Source organism: Ambystoma mexicanum, chromosome 4q (genome assembly GCF_040938575.1).
Source record: "Ambystoma mexicanum isolate Mex_15411 chromosome 4q, UKY_AmexF1_1, whole genome shotgun sequence".
Lineage (NCBI taxonomy): Eukaryota > Metazoa > Chordata > Amphibia > Caudata > Ambystomatidae > Ambystoma > Ambystoma mexicanum.
The window spans coordinates 628,246,481-628,268,378 of NC_090928.1; the positions used below are offsets into that span (position 1 = coordinate 628,246,481).

The 21,898-nt window shown below is 43.2% G+C and overlaps 1 protein-coding gene across 4 annotated transcripts in view; it reads right to left on the reverse strand.

Moving 5' to 3' along the window:
- Positions 1-21,898, reverse strand: part of AFTPH (aftiphilin) — an 826,627-nt gene that overhangs the window by 559,686 nt on the left and 245,043 nt on the right. For all 4 annotated transcript variants that reach the window (XM_069608171.1, XM_069608173.1, XM_069608170.1 and 1 more), the window contains one exon: positions 16,278-18,166. In XM_069608171.1, coding sequence (XP_069464272.1) covers positions 16,278-18,134 — 1,857 coding nt within the window. In that variant the 5' untranslated portion in view covers positions 18,135-18,166. The remainder of the gene's footprint in view (positions 1-16,277; positions 18,167-21,898) is intronic.

The window sequence follows — 21,898 nt, forward strand, 5'->3', positions numbered from 1 at the left end:
TTGTCCAAGTGTAGTGCAGTCCCAAAATACGACTCCGCGTGTGCCAACGATCTTTCTCAAAGGGATATAATATACAAAAGTGGTTTCGTTTCAGAAATTTCATCTTTATCGTGTCTTACGTTTTTGCTACACTTCTTCAAAAGAAGTCTTTCAGCACAATCTCTGTCAAGGTAAAAAAAAAAAATAGAACCTTATACTGGGAGTCGTGGGCCTCTCCGGGCCGCGAGAAAAAAAATGGAAGCAGCTGACCTTCACTGTGAACGAGCATAAATGCTTACTTTGCAACATTCTGTGTAAAGCCATCTGTGAGAACTTGCTGTTTACACTACATCTTTGTATATTGTTTGCGTGCTAATAAAAAAAGTTTGTTTAAGGGACGTTATGGTTCCAAGTAAAGCCGAAAAACCCCTGAAATTCGCCAGTTATGGTAAGCTAAGCAACCATAACTCGCGCCACCACCGTGCACTGCTAAGACTAACACCCAGGACATCAAAGATGACATCGCAAATGTCATTGATGACATCACTGATGTGTACTAGGGGTTTTTATTATAATGTTGCGAAAAAAGTGTCAAGGATCATTGCAATAAATATACTGTAATTAGTGCTTTGAACGATGCATTGATATAAATAGCATTTTGTTATGGGGTTCTATCTAGTATACCGAGCTACTAATGGAGAAACATAGCATTGTGTGCAGCGTACAAGATGAAGTATAATATTTGTAATGTTAATATGTTGAATAATGAAATGATAATTGTCCTGAAATGTTCGAAAATAAACAAAATGGGGGTGTTCTGAGGACGTTCTTCGTATTGTGTGACTGCTTAGCTGTATGCAATGAGGGAATGGCACAGAGAGTTAAGTGGAAATGGTAGAAGGGGTGTCGAAGAGTTACGCGGTCCGCAGACACCGCGGCTGTCCGTGGACAAGGCGTGCTACATCCGGGGTTTTCCAGCAAATCCAACATGGAAAGAAGACTGTACGGATTAGCCAATCAGATGTCGAGGTTGTGGATTTGTGTTGAGACTGTGTGGTGAAGATGGCAGAAGTAGAGAAAGTCAGGGTGTTGGTGCTTGGAGATATGTTTGTGCATGGTTTACAACAGTACGCGCGATGCAGGAATGTTGAAAAGAACTTCGATGTGAAAGAAGTGGAGGTGGTGTGGAGCACTGTGCCTGATTGCAATGTACAGGGAATTACAAGTTTGTGAGGATATGGCCACGATGAACAGTCTGCATGTGGTAGTTTTGCACTATGGTGCTTTCCATTTGGGCAACGTCAGTGCCCCTACTTTGTTGGCTGATTTGGAACGCTTGGTTCAAGCCGTAATGAAGATGCGAAAGTAATTTTTTCTGGATTACTACCTAGGGCAATATGGGGCAATAGTTCAGTTTTTCTGTCCTCAGCAAAACATTGCCACATTGCTAGGTGTGTCATTAACCGAGGCATGTGGGCCTTCATGCTTAGAGCTGGTATGTTCTTCTGTAATAATGAGAATATTGATGCCAGTAATACTGTTAATTTTAAATAGGATGGCATCTCTATCTTTTACGGGAAATGCCTTTCTATTTTGGAATGTAAGGGTTGCTTTGGAGAAGGTTATGTGAAGATTTTAGGAGTAAAGTAATAAAGAAAACAAGAAAAAAAAATACAAAATTACAGGTCAAGCATCTGTTAAAAAAAAAGGCTCTTTTCAGAGCCAACTTCAAAGGGGAAATGGGGCACTATTTAAATTTACATTCACCACGCTCAGATTCTCGATATGGCCGTGGACATGGCGGTAGTCCACGGACATCAAAATCACTACGTGGGGGTTCAGTATGTTCTATGTTACATGTATATGAAGTCAGGGACGTTATGGTTAAGTTGCGCTACTAAAAACCTAAGAAATTCAGTGAAAACACTTTGTTAAAGGGACGTTATGGTTCAAAGTAAAACCGAGAAACCCCTGAAATTCGGCAGTTATGGTAAGATGAGCAACCGTAACTCGCGCCACCGTGCACTGCTAACACGAACGCCCAGGACATCAAAGAGGACATCACAAATATCATTGATGACATCACTGATGACATCACATGTGCAGTTACTTTTCATGAAAATTCTGTACAAGGGATTCTTATAATGCTGACCAAAAACTGTCAAGGATCATTGGGATAAATATCATGACCTAATTAGTGCATTAAGCAATGCATTGATATAAATAGCATTCTATTATGAAGTTCTATCCAGTATACTAAGCTACTCATGCAGAAACATAGGCAGTGTGTGCAGCATACATGATGAAGGTGCCATATTCATAATCTTGCCATGTTGAATAGTGAAATAACTGCTTTCTTATTAGAGTTTTGCGTACTGTGAAACATGTAATAAGTAGATAATAAAACCCACTTAATACATAATTATTACAGACAAAACACAAAGAGACAACAACACATACAAATATGAGTATATTCAGGGACAGTCAAGTAAACAAAAAAGCAGTAGTAGCAGAAAGAATTCATAACCTAACTGATTGTCTTTATGCAGACAAACTATTGCTCGGTTTCAAAGCTGCTACTTACCATATGTATGTGTATCACATGATGTGACTGCACCCAAAGGAAAGGAGAGTGCGTATAATGTATACAAATATGAGCATATACAGGGAAGGTAGAGTAATAAAAATAAAACTGAGAAAGTGCTGATAACCCAAATGATTATCTTCATGCACAGAAAGGATTGCTCTCTTTCAAGCCTGTGTCTTCCGCTATGTATGTTTCATATGATGTGACTTGACCCTAAGTCTACAAATATAGTACTTTTTCAATTTTTACTTCCTGACTGTTACTGAAGAAAACTATGTGGCCTAGATATGTCAGTAAAGGGAAAAAAGGGAGAGCCAGACATGTGATGTCATCAATGACATTTCTGATGTCATCTTTGATGTCCTGGGTGTTAGTGTTAGCAGTGCACGGTGGCTTGAGTTATGGTTGCTCATCTTACCATAACTTCCGAATTTCAGGGGTTTTTCGGTTTTACTTTGAACCACAACATCGCTTTAACAAAGGTTTTTACTGAATTTCATAGGTTTTTAGTAGCGCAACTTAACCATAACGTCCCTTTACAAAGTTTTTTTACCATATACATATACATATATACACACCCACACACACACCATGGACAAAGTTATAGTTTGTGGCACACTCTGCACTAGTTTAGGAAAATGTGAAAACAAGTGAATCTCCTTTGATCACACCCAAATTTGGCAAAACAGTATATACACTTTTAGATCATTGCAACCACAGAATGTAATAGCGCCTCTGTATATTTTTTGATACCTTGATATTTTCAAGATATAAAGGGGATGGCAAAGAGGGAGACCATCTAGGTCCTGGGGTAGGGGTACATATGTGTACCTGATACAGCCATAGAAGCTGCAACCCAAAGCAAGATTTAGCATGTTTCATTGGCTCCAACTAAAACCCTAACTGAACTCCTCCTAATTCTAATCAAATAGCCAATCAACAAGTGGAAAGACCCATGGGTGAGGGATATCTTGGGCAGATTAAGGAGAAGGAAAATCCGACTACCCCCAGCTCTTCTGTGGATGGCAACCCTATGGGCTATAGGAATCGGAGATTAGCCGATGACAAAAAGGATACTCCTCACATCCAAACCTCACCCTTAGACCCTTCACAAGAAGTACACCTTTGGGTAAAGAAAAGGCTTCTGAAACATCAGCAATGGCTAAGGAAGAAGAAACTGTAGTAGTAGATACTGATCTAATACAAGAGGGGAAGTTACATTTCTGCAAGGGATATTGGAAAATAAAATGACAATCCCTTCTGGCCTTTGTAACAAACAATATTGACCTCCCTGGCAATAATAGAGGATACAAAAAGAAATATTTAAAAAAGGCTGGCAGACCTAAATGGTAAAATACCTGGGCACCCTAAAAGCCATTCCAGGGAGAATTCTTATCGGTATGCAGTAGACCCACTGAGGTAAATGAAAAAATGGGGGTGAATTCAATATGTGTTAAGGAAGCTATCTGCCTGACAAGAAAGCATACTCTGCACTTAATAGAATCATGTCCCAGCGGTAGCCCAAATACAAGTGGCAGCATTGAAGCCCTGGTGATACTCAATCTTCCACCAGCTGCAGCACCATTAGTTGAGATAACTGACATCCCGGGGGAATAAGGAGACAACTGCCTGATTAGTAAGGCTAGCAATTGGATTAACAAAAATCTGACAGGTCCCGCTATAGGCCTCCAAGGAATACTTACGGCAAGAAGAGTCGAATGGGTAGGCCAGACTCCAACAAATCAAATGGGACTGTGTAGCGTTCCCTTTTTTTCAAACCCCAATATCCAACTAATTCTAATCTCAGCAACTGTTCCAAATAGAACAGCTCTGCTTACAGAAGCAGAATGGTACCATGTTCCTTTTTTATCCACCTACTTTTCCTTCCTCTAAATCTCCATTATAATGGAGGTATTCCCAGCCCCCACCGATAACACATTCTGCAAACCTGAAGGCAAGGAGATTACCTACCCAGGCAATGAGCTTGGGAGCCTCCTCTAGGGGCAGTGAAATAAAATCCACTCAAATACAGTAAGCAGCACATAGAGGGGTGATGGTACCCCTCACCAATAGATTTAAAATACTGTCTACCTTATAATTATCTCCAGATGTTAAGTTTCACCTAAAATTTTGGGGAAATCATACCGATAGTGAATTTTTAGAATAGCCCCTAACACTCATCAGCATAATCGCCTCTTTGCATTTAAAGAGTACCCGCTCTTTGGATTTAAAGAGGATACAGAGGGCAACGTGTTAACAAAAACAAATACCTTCCTGTAATTGGGGGAAGATTTTAAAGTTACAATTGGCAATGTGTTCCCCCCATAGGGATTCTTGATGAAGCAAAAGACTGCTCGCTGGGGATTCCCGACACGCAAATGCAGGAGCCTCGCAACTGTGAGAATGGATTGTTAGTTTATATGTAAATAATTGAATGGGGCCTACACTTGGTAAATGGCAGAGTCTATCCGGATATACCTGGTTGCCCACTAAATGAGCAGGACTCCCCCACAATTGACTATCTTTGTATTTCTGTAAGGCAGTGGCATTATAGCTAAGAATTTAGAGTTAATGAACGTTGAAGGGATCTGTCCATATTTCTCTTAATGGAACGACAACTGAAGTCAGAAATGCCTAATGCACCTCCAGAATGTTGAAGTCGCCTCGAATGGCAAGAGAAGAATTACATGTGCCAAGATTAATATATCTTCAATTCACCAGGAGATGACATTAAACCTATCTTTGCTTATGTCTATTCTGGGCAATGTGAATGATTTCAGAGATATCCTTCACGCTTGTATTCAATTATTAGGGAAAATATCAAAAACCTTTCAGAAAGACCAACCACTGAAGAAGTCAAAATGTAGGGAGGGGTTGGTTTAATACGGTATGCAAGTAGGCAAGAGTTACTTTTGGCCACATTAAAGAATGCAGAATCTACTAGATTAGAAATAATTAGGGCAAGAGCTTTTTATAAAGCAACATTGGGAAGGCGGAAATTAGACATGGATGATTTGGTTTGGAAGGGCTTACTGGAGGCGTCCTCTTTGAAAACATTCCCAAAAAAACTTGGGGGAATTGGTGGCAAATGGCCAGTTACATAAACGCATTCTCAAGGTTACACAGACAACCGCTGAGGATAGGGGATGGGTGGACCATTTCTCAAAGCTCTATGGAGGAACCTCAGAACCAGAAGAAATGTTACGTACAAACGTTCGGGAAATTCTAACCGGAAACGGTGATGCTGGCCACTGTTGCCCAGGCACACAATTGTTCTCCAGGGCCTAAAGCAATTCCGGCTGATCTATTCCAAGTTCTGACAGAGGTTTGTGTACCTCTTATAACAATTAGTTTTAATGTTATTCTGGAGTTTAACACGATATCTCCCCCCACGCCCCTCACCACCATCATGAAAGTTAGCAGTTATTTTTTCCAATGTATAAAAAGGTGACAGGAGCCCCTCCCCCCCTTCTTGTCCTACAGGCCTATATTCTTATTAGACACCACTTACAATTTTTGAAAGATAACAGGAATGGGTTATATGAAACAATATCCTTACAGATACGGATCTCAGGAGGATAGCTCAGGGGCAGCGTGCTCACCTTGGATGCAGAAGAACAGGGAGCACCACAGGTTCGATACCAGGGTCCGCGCTTAGAAACCTCTGGGTATTAAGCGCGTTATAAATAACCTATCATATCATATATCATACAATATTGATTTAGACCAGGCCTGGGAACAGGTGATCAAGCACTTAACCGTTATTTATTGGCTGCCTACTCAGTCCATATTAAAAAAGGAGCCCATATTCTTTGCATTCATGGACCGGAGCACAGCCTTCGATAAAGTTGATCGGGTCAAATTATGGAACGTGCTCAGTCTTCAGATTTCCCCTTGGAATTGCTAAACATGTTAATAGCTAGTCATACAGACAACAGGCATATGTACGTAGTGGAGACAAAGGAAATTGTGAAGGCAACTGTAATGTAAATTTAGGCGTGCATCAAGGATTATACGGTCCTCATAGCACGAACACAGAGCTTTGCAAAAACTCATTGCTGGTTACACAATTTATGAACAACCTTGAACTAAAAGTAAATGTGGCAAAATCAGTTCTGGCCTGTGGTGGAGGCAAAAAACTATCCAGATGCATCGAACTATAAGCAATGGCGTGGTCATCCCAAGGGTATTTGAAGTTGACCATCTTGGAATGCGCTTTTCCCCAGAACTAACAAACGCTACCCATATTAAAAACAGTCAATCAAGGATGAAACAATGTATAGGGGGAATAACCAGTTTTAAATCTATGTGTAAAGGTCAACCACTGGATATGATACTTCACACTTTTGGGGGGGAAGTTCCAATCTGTCAGAGCCACAAGTCATAGAAAAATCTTTTGTTTAAAAAAAAAAAAAAAAAAAAAAAAAAAGAAGGACTACCAAGATCTGCACCTAATAATTCACTAGCTACATATGGAACTGGGTATAGGATTCCTCGAAGATGAGTGGTGCATTGAACTAGTGTTCCACTGGTTGCGCATTTTGTCAAAACCCAAGGTGGTCCTCACGCAGTACATCAAAGAGCTCTTGAAGAGGAGGGTGTCCAAAATTCCCTGGTTGGGTTACATTAGAACCAGTTTTACCCAAATTAATGCACAAGCACTGTTTTGTCACCGGTTTTGTTGGATAAAACCACAACTAAAATATTTTAAAGATACATTTCATTTTTATGTAAAAGATAAATGGGAATCTAGTGAATTCTTCACAACTGCTAACTGCAAGCATGCCATAATTAGCACCATAGATTCTATCCAGGATTACTTAATATGGAATGATAGGATCGAGGATAGATGGTTGAAAACACATGCCGATTTAATTGTTTCCCAATAAAAATGATAACCGCAAAATGGCAGAGTCAGCCAATGGATACTAGATGCCCCATTTCTAATGAAGCTGCAGAAGATATGTTACATTTTGTTTTGCCCCACATATTCACCAATAAGAAAGGACACAATAAGAAAGGACAAAATTCTCCCAGTATTAAGGTACTGCCAATTTGTACAATACCGTCCTTCATTATGCTTCCTCCTGTCTGCAAATTGAATTAATGCTACTTGTGCTTTTTTGCTGTGTTTTAGAAAAAAATGTCAACTAATATATGGGTACGTGGACAATGTATGTAGTTAGGATTTTATAACTTTTTGTATATGACCGTTTCATTTATTGTGTGCAGCACGATGTTCAATGAAATGTATTACTTCTGAATATTTTTATAAATATGTGTTTTATGAAATAGTGTTTTGATGTTTGATGGATTCTTCCGTATAAACAGATCTATTGTTTCATAAATCTGGTCAACTATTTCTGAAATGTAAACAAAGTCTATCCACCGACAAATCCCATCTTGCACTATATGCAAACATTTACTTCAAATACGAACCTCTTAAGTGCAGAGCACAAGGTATCTCGTCCTCCAGACTATGTTTCCAGTGCGGGGGATGAGATACCTCATCCTCTGCACTGCTCACTTTGGGAGGGGTGGGGCGAATTGCCCCCCCTGCTGCTCCCTCTATGCATCCGACCCCCAGGCTGTCAAAGGGAGTACTTTCCCCTTCCGTGGCTAGGGGTTGCCATGATGAAGTTTGCAGACGCTACGTGTGCCGTCATCGGGAAATGAAATTTACATGCGGAAGCCAAAGGGCTTCAGCATGTAAGTTTAGCAGAGACGCATTCGCGTCCTGCACAGATATTTTTTTCCCCGATTTGGCCAAGTGAGGCTCGCTGGAAAGGGGCAACACTCCCCTCTCCCCTTTCCAAAGCACAAGCAGATTGCTGGTCGAGGATCGTTTGATTCTCGACCAGTAATCCCCACTGGACCACCAGGACCTTTGGCTGGGCTGCTTTACAGGTTTTCCTTTCGGGTAGGGATGGGGACCCTGACGGGGCTGCCTCTGGACTTGGGAACGTTCGACCCACATGGGAGACAGGCGCCCATGGCTGGAACATCACCCCTGACTGTCCTGGAACTCTAGCTGCGCTGAGATAGAGCTTTTTACTCCGGGGAGGGATGTGGACCTTTCTGGGGCTCCCTAGGACTGCCGCTGGGCTTGGGGACGGTCAACCCACATGGGAGACAGGCACTCAGGGCCAGGGCCAACACTCCGGCTGTCCTGGAACTCCAGCTGGGCTCAGTTACAACTTTTCCCACACATGCGAGGAACTGTTTTCGTCGGTAACAGAGAAGAACAAGTTACTTCTTACCTTGTAACGTTCTTTCGATGGGATGTTCCTCCGACGTATTCCTTATCTTCGATATCTCTTTCCAGCTTTGCTGGCCTCGGAAAAATGTTACTCTAGAGGGCGCTGCGCGTCGACGTCCGCCGAGTCGATGTCCCTCGACAGCCGCCGTATCGACGTCATCCTGCCTATAAAGGCCGCGCGCAGCGTCCGTTGCTCAGTTCCGTTTTGTTGCCCACAATAATTCTTTCTGGACTAGACTAATCACCCTGAAGGAGCGTAAGCTGCAACAACAAGGGAAGTAGCACTGCGGGGATGGATGGGAGGGTCGATAAGGAATACGTCAGAGGAACATCCCATCGAAAGAACGTTACAAGGTAAGAAGTAACTTGTTCTTCGAAGGGATTGTGTCCTCCGACGTATTCCTTATCTTAGATAGGCTCCCATAGCAGTATTCTGTTATTGGAGGTGGGACTTCATGCTTCCTTTTATTGATGAATAGAGTGCAATACTGCCCTTCCAAACCTAGTCTCTTGACTGGAGGAGGAATCCAAGTTGTAAAACCGTGTAAAGGTATGGACGGACGACCATGTGGCAGCCGCACATGTGTCTCTAACCGGCACTCCGCTTTTGAGGGCCGATGAAGCTGTGATACCTCTAGTCAAATGAGCCCTAAGATTTTGAGGGGGCTCTTTCCCTGCCAGTTTAGAACATTCCAAAATGGCTAGAATGATCCATCTGGAAATGGTCTGCTTAGTTATCGGTAACACCAGCTTGTGACCTGCGTAGCCTACAAACAGCTGGTCTGCTTGTCTTATCCTAGCCAGTGTACTAATGTAAAAACTTAAAGCCCTTCTTGGGTCTAGCCTGTGTAACCTCTCTTCCTCTTTCCCCGGATGAGGAGGAGGATAGAAAGATGGAAGGGTAATCTGAGTGATGAAATTCAGAAACCACCTTTGGGAGGAAATTAGGCTTCATTTGCAGAACAACTTTGTCTTTGTGAAAGATTGTATGAGGGGGTTTACAAGAAAGAGCTTGTAACTCGCTCACCCTTCTAGCAGATGTAAGTGCTATTAATAAAACAGTCTTAAGGGTAAGAAATCTTAACGAACAAGAGGAGTGGTTCGAAAGGTGTGCCCATCATCTGTATTACCAAGGGTAACTTGAAATAGGATGGTTCTTCCGCAGTGCACTTAAAGATGGATAGCGCTGCGAGATAGCACTTGATGGTGCCTACTTGAAGGCCTGAATTTGCTAAATAGAGTACGAAGGACAAAACCATTGGTGTACCACATGAAAAGGGGTCGATATTCTTTTCTCTACACCAGCTGCAAAATCTGTTCCAACGGCAGCGGTATGAAGATTTTGTTGCTGGCCTCCTTGCCGAAAGCAACACCTCCATATCATCATCAGGGAGGTCCCAATCTTTGTACCTCAGCCTTTCAGAAGCCTAGCGTGAAGGTTGAGGGTTTTGATGTCTGGATGGAGAACCTCCCTTCTGTGAGAGCAGATTCTCTCTGAGTGGAAGTCGAATTGGAGGGCAGATGGACAAGTCTAGAAGGTCCGGGTACCACGTTCTCCTGGCCCAATCCGGGGCAATTAGGATCATGGTTTTCCGGAATCTTCTTAACCTCCTGATCATTTGAGGAATGACAGGGACTGGTGGGAACGCGTACAGAAGCGGAAACTCCCAGTCCACTATGAACGCGTCTCCCAAAGCTCCTCTCGGGGGGGAAATAACCTTGAACAGAACAGATCGCACTTCCTGTTGACACTGGTGGCGAACAGATCCACCTGAGGGGATAACCAAAGGGCGAAGATCTCTTGAAGGACTTCCTGAGCTAGTTCCCACTCGTGGGAGACTGTGCTCTGCCTGCTCAGAGCGTCCGCTGTCAAGTTCTTCTCTCCGGCTAGGTGTGCTGCCGATAGAGAAATTCCTTCTTGGATTGCCCAAAACCAGAGCTGCATCGCCTCTCTGCACAGAGGTAGTGATCCTACGCCTCCTCTTTTGTTGAGGTAATGCATGGCCACTGTGTTGTCCGTCATTATCAGGACATTCTTTCCTTGTACAGATGGCAGGAACGCCTTCAGCGCAAGTCTGATGGCCCTCAGCTCTAACAGGTTGATATGTAGTCTGCACTCCGATGGAGACCAACGACCGCTGATGGTCAAGTCGTTGGCGTGGGCTCCCCACCCCGTGAGTGAGGCATCTGTGACTGTTATCTCCGGCCAGGGTTGCCAAAACTGTTCTCCTTTCAGAATGTTCTCCTGACAGGCCCACCACTGAAGGTCTCGAGCCACCCTGTCGGGAACCTGAAGAAGATCTGTCATTCTCCCTGAGAATTGTGACCACTGAGTTCTCAGTGCCCACTGGAGGGATCTCATTCTCAGGCGAGCCTCTGGCACTAGGAAAATGCAGGATGCCATGAGGCCTAGCAACCTCAAAAAAGTCGAAGGCTGGGAGACGTTGGGCATTTTGGAACTTGGTAACCATCTGTAGAATATCTTGAGCCCTCACCTCTGGTGGCGAGGCTTTTCCCAGGGAAGTGTCCAGGATCGCTCCGATGAACCGGAGTCTCTGCAATGGTATCATTTGTGACTTTTTTAAATTGAGGGAGAAGCCCAGTCTGTGAAGGGAGTGGCAAACGTGATTTAGCTGGATCTGAGCTTGTTCCGAAGATACAGCCCTGATCAACCAATCGTCCAGGTAGGGGTAGACGTGAATCCCTTCCCCCCTTAGACTTGCAGCCACTACCGACATTAACTTGGTGAAGACCATCGGGGCGGAGGTCAGCCCAAATGGCAGCACTCGAAATTGATAATGAGAGTTGCCAATTGCGAACCTCAGGTATTTCCTGTGTTTGAGATGGATAGGCACATGGAAATAAGCGTCCTGAAGGTCCAGAGATACCAACCAGTCCTGGAACTAAAGGGCCTGAAGGATCTGAGAAAGAGCTACCATCTTGAATTTGTCTTTCCTGAGGAATTTGTTCAATTCTCGCAAGTCCAAGATGGGTCTCAGTCCTCCGTCTTTCTTTGGAATGAGAAAGTAAGGGGAGTACCAGCCCTTGTTCCTCTCCGCTACAGGTTCTATGGCACCTTTCTCTAGCAGGTCTAAAATTTCCTGCAAGAGGAGCGGATCTGGAGCTTTTTGAGAGCTGATCCCCCGGTGGATGACTCTGAGGTATGCGTAGGAGGCGCAGGCAGTAACCTTGTGCAACTGTCTCCAATGCCCAAGCATCTGACGTGATAGCCTGCCATTCCGCCAGATGTTGAGTTAACCTGCCTCCTACAGGTGTCTTGTGAGGGAAGTCCTCAGAGTGGTTTTGGGGCGGTTGATGCAGATGCCGATGGTAAAGAGGCACCTGCTTTTGCTGCGGCTTTTGAATATCTACCCCGTCCACCTCGGGTAGTTCTTCTTTGTCCCCTTTGAGCCGGTCATCCTCTACCTCTTCCGAATGCGGAGTAGAAGCGAAAGGACTTGCCTCTCGCAGAGGATCCTGTGGAACGAAAAGGTGTCTGACGGATTGCAGCACCTAGGGATTTTGCTGCTGCCTTTGATGTTTGCAGTTTTTCTAAACGGTCATCCGCCTTTTTCCCAAACAAAGAAGAGCCATCGAATGGCATGTTCAAGAGCGTGGCTTGCACATCTGGGGCAAAACCAGACTTTCTCAACCAAGCAAATCTCCTGGTTGTTGTACTTGCCGCCATTGCTCTGCTGATACTGTCAGCCGAATCAATGCCCGTCTGGAGGGATTCGCACATAGCGTCTTTACCGTCCTGTATGATATTTAGGAACGCCTCCCTTTCTTCTCCCTCCGGGATGCAGTCAGCCGCTGTAGAAGCACACTCCCAAAGTGTATGGCTGAATCTAGCAAGGGTGCAAGTAGCATTAATAGGTTTTAACGCCATGCTACATGCCGAAAAAAACTTTCTTTGCCATAGCATCATATTTTTTATCGTCCCTGTCCTGTGGGACGGTAGGGTAAGCAGTCTTGATGTCAGTAGAAGATGCTGCCTGTACCACCAGACTTTCTGGGGATGGGTGTTTGGACTAAAACTCTGGGTCTGCAGAAGATACCCTGTATTTAGTAGACAGTTTTTTATTTACTGCCGGGACGACATCTGGGGTTTCCCAGTACGTCATGATTTTCCTTTGAAGAGCTTTATGAAAAGGCACTACAGGATCCTCCTGTGGACCTTTAGCAAGAATATCTGTGAGGTCATCTTGTTGGAAAGCCTGTGAAGGTGTTGACCACCCCATAAATTCTGTGATCCTGGCCATTAAGGCTCTATAGGGGGTTTCAGCATGCTCCCCCGGGTCTGGCCTAGCAAACTCCACCTCAGGGGAAGTGTCTAACCCACTTGCCTCATGTAAGGAATCATGGAGTTCCTTTAATCTGCGTTCCTCTGAGGATAACTCCTCTTGAACTGGGGTTGCAGATCCCTGCAACTCAAATGTCTCTTCTTGGTCAGATAGTTCTCCCTCTTCCATAATTGAGGACATAGTTCTCAATTGGTCTGAACTCACAAAGGGTGTGAAACCCATCTCCAAGGCAGAGGGTGCCAAACTTGTTGTAATCGGCCTCGAAAACGTCGATGTCGTCCACGCCGAAGGCTTCGAACGTGGCGTCGAAAACAAAGGCGGAGGCCTCAAGGTCCTCGATAGAATTGGGATTCTGCTTGAGGATGTCGACAATCTCGACGCCATCGTCATCGAAGACCTGGGGATAGCCACTGGGTGCGCCGCAACCGTGACTTTCCTTGGCGTCGACGCCGGTGTTTGAAGAAGGGTTCGAGGTCATACCTTTACTCGAGGGTTCGTGACGCAACTCGAGAAGCTTCCTTCGCCGGGTACTGCGACTCGCGGCGTTTTAGACCTTCGGGTCTTTCGACCAGAGCATCGCTCGCGCCCGTCTTCGAGGGGGTCGAGGCCGCTTTCTCGAAGACGCTCATCATATTTTTGCGGAATTCCTCCAATTCAGCCTGGGAACTATGTTTCGTGGGGCAAGGGATTCTCTTAGGAGAAACAGAGGAAGAGGACGAAGAAGGAGATCTTCGACGTCTCCTCTTCGAGTGCTTCGATCTCGAGGAGTGATGGGACCCGCTTTGAGACCTGGAGCGCGAATGGTGACGAGGAGACGAATGTCTCGACTTCGTCGAGGAAGAAGAAGCTTTTGAAGTCTTACCTTTTTCCAGCTTCCCCCTACGCTCCTTCAGGGCCTTAGCTGTCAAGGACATACAATCCTCGCACTCCGAACAATGGTGTTCAGCTCCCAAACACCACAGAAACTCTGAGGGTCAGTCAGCGACATCTTTTTCCCACAGTCTCGGCATTTTTTAAAGCCGGACCGAGGGGTCGTCGGTTCCGACGAGGAAGCCATCGAGTATGGATCGAATATCTCGAGGAAATTGTATTAATTCTCTACGAAAACTGAACAACGATATTTCGAGGCACTGAGTAAGCATGGAAAAACGGAACTGAGCAACGGACGCTGCACGCGGCCTTTTTAGGCAGGATGACGTCGACGTGGCGGCTGTCGAGGGACATCGACTCGGCGGACGTCGATGCGCAGCGCCCTCTAGAGAAAAAAATTTCCGAGGCCAGCAAAGCTGGAAAGAGATATCTAAAATAAGGAATACGTCGGAGGACACAATCCCTTCGAAAGGTAGGACATGTGTTGTTGCTGATGTGTTTTGGTGGTTTCCTGGTGACAATTTAGTTTTCTCCACATTTTGGACGTTTCCGGGTCTTGTGGGTAATACATTCTAAGGTGATTTGCGCAAGAATTTCCCCTTCCTAGGCCCTCTGGCGTACCAGTGGTTTAGCATTTTCCCTTTGCGGCCAGGTAAGTGCACCGACACATGTATGGTAACGTTTTTGTTGGGACACCTGTGGGAATTTAGGAGATGTGTTGTTGCCGGCATGCATCAGTTTTAAAATGACCACTACAAAAAGGTAGAAACACATGGGGATGAGGGAGAGCTGGGATTTTGAAAACTTCCAAGAAGGGGGGAATACGTGTTCCAAATGAAGGAGTGCTGAACATGGATAACACCTAGAGATGAAAAGGAATTCTCCATGTGGAAACTTGTATCAGGAACAGACCTGCATTCAAAGAGCAAGGAGAAGCAGACTGGAAGTTCCTTTGAAAAATTCATGAGGGTCCATTCTGGCACAGTGCCTTAAAGAACTATTATAAATTAGTATAAAACAAATTCCCCAATTAGATAAGTAGCCTAGAATCATTGTGCTAAGTCAAGTCCCTGGAGTGGAAAGGAAATGGGATGGGGACTACCACTAGGGTGAGCCCATTTCAAATACATTATTTTTTATATTTTAGTGGAAGTACACTTTGCTTCCAAACTGTACTCCATGCCAGGTGAGATTTCATTGCAATAAGAACCAATAGCGTTTGTCAGCACAGTGTAGAACCAATAACATACCTGTGCAGCTAAAGTGCAGTTCTTTATAAATTAAATTCGATCAAATTGTACCCAGAATGTTCTCATAGGTGTCGTCAAACACTTAGGCTGTGAATCGAATGGCCACGTTCAATAACCCAACAGAGAATTGTTCAGTAACTACTTGTGAAGGCCATAGATATTTAAAAAAGAGACATTGGGATATGGAAGGGAGTTAAGCTGTAGAAAATGATTCAATGTAAATTACATTCTCTCCTTTCTCTTGACATTGCACAGTAGGGGGAAGGCCTTTACACTAGTGGGGCCCAAGTTACAAAGTGAAGTGGGAGAGGTATTCATCCCTGAATTAGACCATCAAAGTGTCGGGTGGGTGAACCAATTTCCTTTGCGTTCCAAACAGATAGCGCTGCATCCAGAGTCTAAACCTGCAGAATTATATGCCTTTCATTACAGCTTACATTCAAATTTCATGCACATACCAGCAACCCACAGCACAATATTTACATGGGGATTGATTTCTAGTGAATGATGATGGTATTGCTATTTATGCAACCTTTTGCTGCTACCAATACTTGTTACTGTCACTGAAGAAAATCAAATGCTATAAAATGTGCGATTGTTCATCACATTCATTTCCTAATAATAAAACTGCTAGAATTATTTGAATATATTGGCCAACAAGTGGCATGTAAGGAAATGAAATAGAATTGTGTTACTTAGGAATATTAGATGTTCAGGAATATATGCAGCTGATTCAACAATTGAGTGTGCATCACCTTTTTAACGAGATGTCATAGGCAGGTGAATTATAAAATTGTGCTGATTATGGTGGCCTCCCCACCATAAAGGGGACCACCTTTGATTTTCGTTTATTTAAATAAAAGAAAATCAACTATAAACATTGCGTTTCGTGTCACACGTTGGGGGGTGGGCAGGGAGGATGAGTGAATACCAGTGAGTGTTACATCAGGGATTGCCACTAAGTGAAAAGAGACGACACATACCTCAACACTATTTGACATGAACGTATAAAATAAAGAAAACCGTACCTGAAGCACAGCTGCAGAATCTTGACCAGGCACAGTGGGATCCGTTTCATGGGAAGTGGATGAAACTGGCTTCTTACCGACTTGGTCAGTGCAACGCACAAAAGGCATCTCGGTCCGATGTGGCTGCCAGGGCTCCTCCACATTACTTAAAGAATCATCTGCAAAGGCTGCCCAAGAACTCCCTTTCTGTACATCGTCAAAAGCATTCCATTCAACAGCTTGGTCACAGCTGGCAGAACTAAAATCAGCAAAATCATGAAAATCTTGAACGTCACCTCCTTGATTTTTTGGCACAGAATCAAAATCCCCAAACGCCACATCGTCCTCTTTAGCCACAGGGATCGAAGGCATGACTGCAACATCAGAAAAGGTACCATCAATGCCATGTATGTCTGACAAGGCATCAGACATTTGTTCCTTGGACATATCAAAGTCTGGGAACTCAGGATGCAAATCAGCACTGAAATCCGCAAACTCAAACGCCCCTTCAGGTTTGCCGACATGTCGAAACTGCTCAGAAGTGCTTCCCAAAAACATAACTTCTTCAGAGATTTGTGCATCTCCAACAGTAGGGGGAGGTATAGCTGGAATGCCTCTGTTATAATCATGAACGTTGGTGACAGACAAAGAGGTAAAGTCATTGTTAATATCACTGTTCGTCAGACCTCCAAAATCATCCAGTTCGACAATGTTTGTGTGAACACTGCTGCTGGTCGGAACCTGTTCAAGTCTATCTCGAGAATCATTTACTATATTTGTAGAACTACACATCATGGAAACATCCGCTTCAACATTTTTTCTAATTTTGTTTTCAGATTTAAACTTGTCCATACCTTCAACACTCTCCAATTCCTGCTCTTCAGTTTTTGACTTTGAACTTGTGGGGTGTTGGCCAATCCCAATAGTAGTTCCATTCCCACAAGAGGAAGGATTCTGCAGCTCAGGATTGTTTACCTCAAGATATGCTGCATTGTCTTCAGAAAGGGAAAGTTGTACAGGTTCCAGCTCTGACTTATCTTCCCAAGTTCCATGAACCAACATTACCCTTTGAGGGCTTCCATCACTCATTTGGTTTAGGATATCGTTTTCCTTGCTCTTTGGCACTTCATCATCCAATGCTTTATGTGCTTGCTGTTTTGTTTCTTCCAACAGTATAGTGCTTTTAATTGAAACAGTGGTGGAACCGTCAAACACCTTGCTAGGTACGGTGTCCACACTATCCTCAGTACTACAAGTGTGAATAGTCTTTAATCCCTTAACATTACTGACAATGTCCAGATCTTCTATTCCCTGAGTGTTCACAGAGTCTAAAACTGTAAAACCATTTGTAAGAATTTCTAGACATGGTACTTTATTACCATTACAGTTACTTATTTCCTGGTCGTGGGTAGAAAGGCTTGCCTCTGATCCAATAGCATCTGGGGAGATGCGTTCCTGTTTGACAAAATATTCTTTTTGTCGCACTCTTTTTGTTACACAGACTGAACTTGTCCTGCCATCAAATGCAGAATTTAAAGTTCTTGAAGGAGTCATATCATTACACGTAACAGTATCAAATATTTCAGACTTTACCCTAGCAGGCTCAGAAAGTTCTGCAAAGCAGGCATCATCTGTTTTGCCAGAAGAAAAGCCATTACCATCGGAGTAACCAGGAATTGGGATAAAATGGTTGGGAGGTATGAATTCCTCCTTAGAATTAGGATAATCATGCGTGTCAAAATCTGCAAACCCGACTGCTGAGGATTCCACTTCAGAGAATCCACCAAACTCTCCGAATTCATCATCATCGTCATCTTCAGTTCCATTGTCCAAAGGTGGAGGGGAGGAAGAGTACATACGAATAATATCTGGTTCCATACTTGAGCTTGCTTGTATATGTTAATGTATACCTAAAAACAAAAAAACAGATTTCCATGAGTCTTACAACAGTAAAATAAGACAGTAAAAGGTTTTTCCAGAAAACATCTTAAAATAGATACATGGCTTTTCATAAGTTAAGACCATCTTAATAGAAGCGTAATAAAACTACTGCAAGGTCAAATTAAAACAGTGTGTATGGTATTTAATGCATGGCTGCAGGTTGTGAAAAACATTAACTAGTTACCAAGGTTATCTAGCATTTACTCAGCTCATCAGAAACCTGCTCTAGGACTTGGAGACCTTTCGAAAAAAGCATTACACTTTTACTTCGAGAACTGCACATTTGCTTCTACTAATGAAAGCTACATACCACCTGAACCCAGGTTAAAACCTTGATTAGGACAGTACCACACCCACATACATTTTTTAAAGAAGGTGCCAAAAGTGGTCTTCATTAGTAGACCTACCAGTCAAAACCCAAACCTATTTCACCTTGTGAGGAGCCATTGGCAATCAAAAAACCATCCAATTCTGCCAAACCAGAGCTTTGTCGAACTCAAAACCTGGTATGAAATTTCCAATTGTGCCCTGCATAATAAAAGATCTATAGTCAAGCATAGAATTCAAATTCATGAATAGGGTACTTAACTAGCTAGCATGCTTATTAGGATAATCTCAATGATGTCCCAATTTGGTTACATACGGACCAACAAGGCACAAGGTTGAGGGGAGACGGGAGCTACGTAGATCCTGCCTATAGCTTAGAAGAGGCTAAATCCAACCATTACAGAAGCTAGTTTTAGCTCCCCAGGACAACTAATGCAGAGCAAATACAATGATGCAAATTCAACTCTGTGCATTTGGAACAATTTAAAAAGAAACAGGGTGACACATCTGTATGACATTTAAAGCACAAGGTCATAAATAATGGATACAATGTGTTTGCATTTTATGCTGAAGTTAGGTTTGCGTAATACTGTGTGCTAACTCCTCGTTCCCAGTGGTAGCTCCTGGTTACCAGTTACTGCTCGATATCCAGAAGCTGATTGTAGCTCCTGCTTATCCAATCCCCAATTTCGAGCTATGGACCAATCTATTACAAACCTGTCCCTTCCCAACTCTCCCCAGAGATTCCCACAATTGGCTCTGGGCCAGGATGGGAGCAGCCGCTTTATAAATCACCTAATTTTGGACTTGTTGTCTAATAGACTTTTTGAAGCAAGTAAACAAGTTCCACTAGGAAGCTGCGATTTTCGCCACAATGCACAGCATTTAATATGAAGCTATGTTGAGGGCCTACAACCGATGGAGAACAGTCACCCACAAAGCTCTTGATGAGTTAATCAGGGTTACCAACCCTGGGAGAAGGCATACTAATGACTGAAATGTGGGGTGGAAACAAGCCCAATTTGCATATGGTTTTCCCCTTCAGCAATGTTACGCAGGCTTAAAAACTGGTTTGGGGGGCTGCCAAAAGCATGGCCTGTGACTTATTAACTCAAAATGGGAATCAAGCCCTCTGGAGGTTGTCAGGCTCGATGATCCCAGAGAGGACTAAAAGTGAAACGGATTTATAAAGAGAATGTTGAACCCGATTGCAGAGCCCTGCAGAAAGTGTCTGCATTTCACCTTAAAACAATGCTGCTAATAATTGTGACAAGTTCATGAACCTGTCTGGGGCGGGGGCTGGTGGGAGATGAGGGAGCTCTTCTCTTTTCCATTTCAGAATACAAACTTTCAAAGTGCACCTGGGAGCAACTTCGAAAACTAAGACCGGAGGACTTGGAATTTCCCTGCCAAACAGCAATGAGACATCCAAACCAGACTGACCCCAGGTGAAGGGGCCAGCAGAAAAACGGAGTGAGGAGCAACTGTAGGGAGGCAGGACAGACACAAACACTCCCCAAACTGAATTGCCAACAAAACACCTGTGGAAAGCCGTGATGGAGAAAGGGGAGGCTCTTGATGTTTTTTAAAACACCTCATCTGTGTAATTTACCTCCTGGGGAAAAGATCAGCAGACTGGTGCCTAGAGTCAGGTTAGCACTGCAGCAAATGAAAGCGGGCAGCGAAACAGAACCAGCAGGATCACAGTATGAAAGGAAACAGAAGGAAGGCAGAGTGTGGGTCGTTTAGGTAAGGCCAGAGGAGGTGGAGGCAGAACAAGAGCCCAGAAGTAGAAAGGATGGTGCAAAATAGACTAGAGGTGGATTATTCAGGCAGTATGCAAAGTGAGGTATTTGTTAAGGAGAGCAGTACCCATTGGAGAATTTATGGTGCAGGTGCATTAACAAAATTAGGATTAGTAGAAGAGTATATTAGGTTTACATTTACATAGGCCACATAAGTTATTAGTCATATGTTTGGTACTCATATACAATGCGATCCCTGGAATACATTTGTCAATTTTTCACTATTATTTGGTAGGTTTATTTTGGATATCTATATAATTCTTTATGTATTCATTTCATACATTTAAACATATGCACGGTTGATATTGCATAATTCCATTGTGCACAGTTTTGTGCTTAGTTGTGGTTTACCATGTATTAGTTTCATACACATGTACAGTTCCATGATTTATAGTATTTTGCACTAAATCTCCCAACACGTGTTTCCCCACAACTTTAGCTGTGGTTCCTAAGGAGAGATTCTAGACCAAAAGAAAGTTTAAAAAAAAAAAAAAACACATTTTCTAATTCGTTTCATATTCTAAAATGATAAGAGTATTAACACAATAAAACACATCACATTAAAGAAAGGGGGCCTTTTCCTCAAAATAAATAAGTCTACTCACCCTGGTTTGTTTTCTTGGTTTTAGATGATATTTATCTTGTGCTATTTATTCACTTTTTAAAAGGTACATTTTGATATTTCTGGAAAGTTGAATCTGTGAAGGAGTGCACATAGTGGCTGATTATTTACTAAACCCCTTATTTTCAGTCTGCTTGCTAAACCTCAATTCAAAAAGAAAGAGAAAGCTTATTAGCCCACTATATACATAGGGATTTATTTTTAAAAATAGAAGTATTGACATGTGCTGTCTGGAGTGTTACCTAACCTCCCCATGTTTGTTATTCTGAACCAACTATTCAGAAAATCAGAGGTAAGAAAACGAACGAAAATAGAATGAAAAGGATGGGGCTAGAGGAAGTTAGAATATTACCTTTTTTCTTGTCCTAAGGTTGTCACCTACAACAAGGTGCGATTACCTTGATGCTTTCAGGATCTGTGATGGATCTTGCTAACTCGATTTCTCGCTATTTATGGCCCATAGCGCGCGATGACGCCATCGCGTTTGCGTACTGTGATGTCATACGTGTCAATGCGTGCGGTAGCCATTTTGGAATGGTGTATTTTCGATCTACTAAGTGTGCGCTTCTAGGTGTTTGAGTGATTTTTGTACCCGATTCTCTTTAGAACTCTAGAAATCGTGTTTCTATTTTGATACTCTCAAACGTACCATTATGTAAGTGCGTGTTTTTCTAAGCACCCGGCAAATATTCTGATTTGACCAATATTTGGGTGGTCTTGAGACCCACTTTAGGTTAAAGTTCAGAACTACAAATTTGTGCATTAGGAAATGAATATAGTGCAAGTAAGCATACACAGAAAACATTTTTAAAGATGAAATTGCACATTTTTACACATTTTTTCCCTCCTTTCCCTCAAAGCCAATAGGCCATCTCAGGTTCTGTATTCAAACCGGTATGGCATGTATCCAGAATACAGATCCATTTTCGATTCTCTCCTCCGCAGTA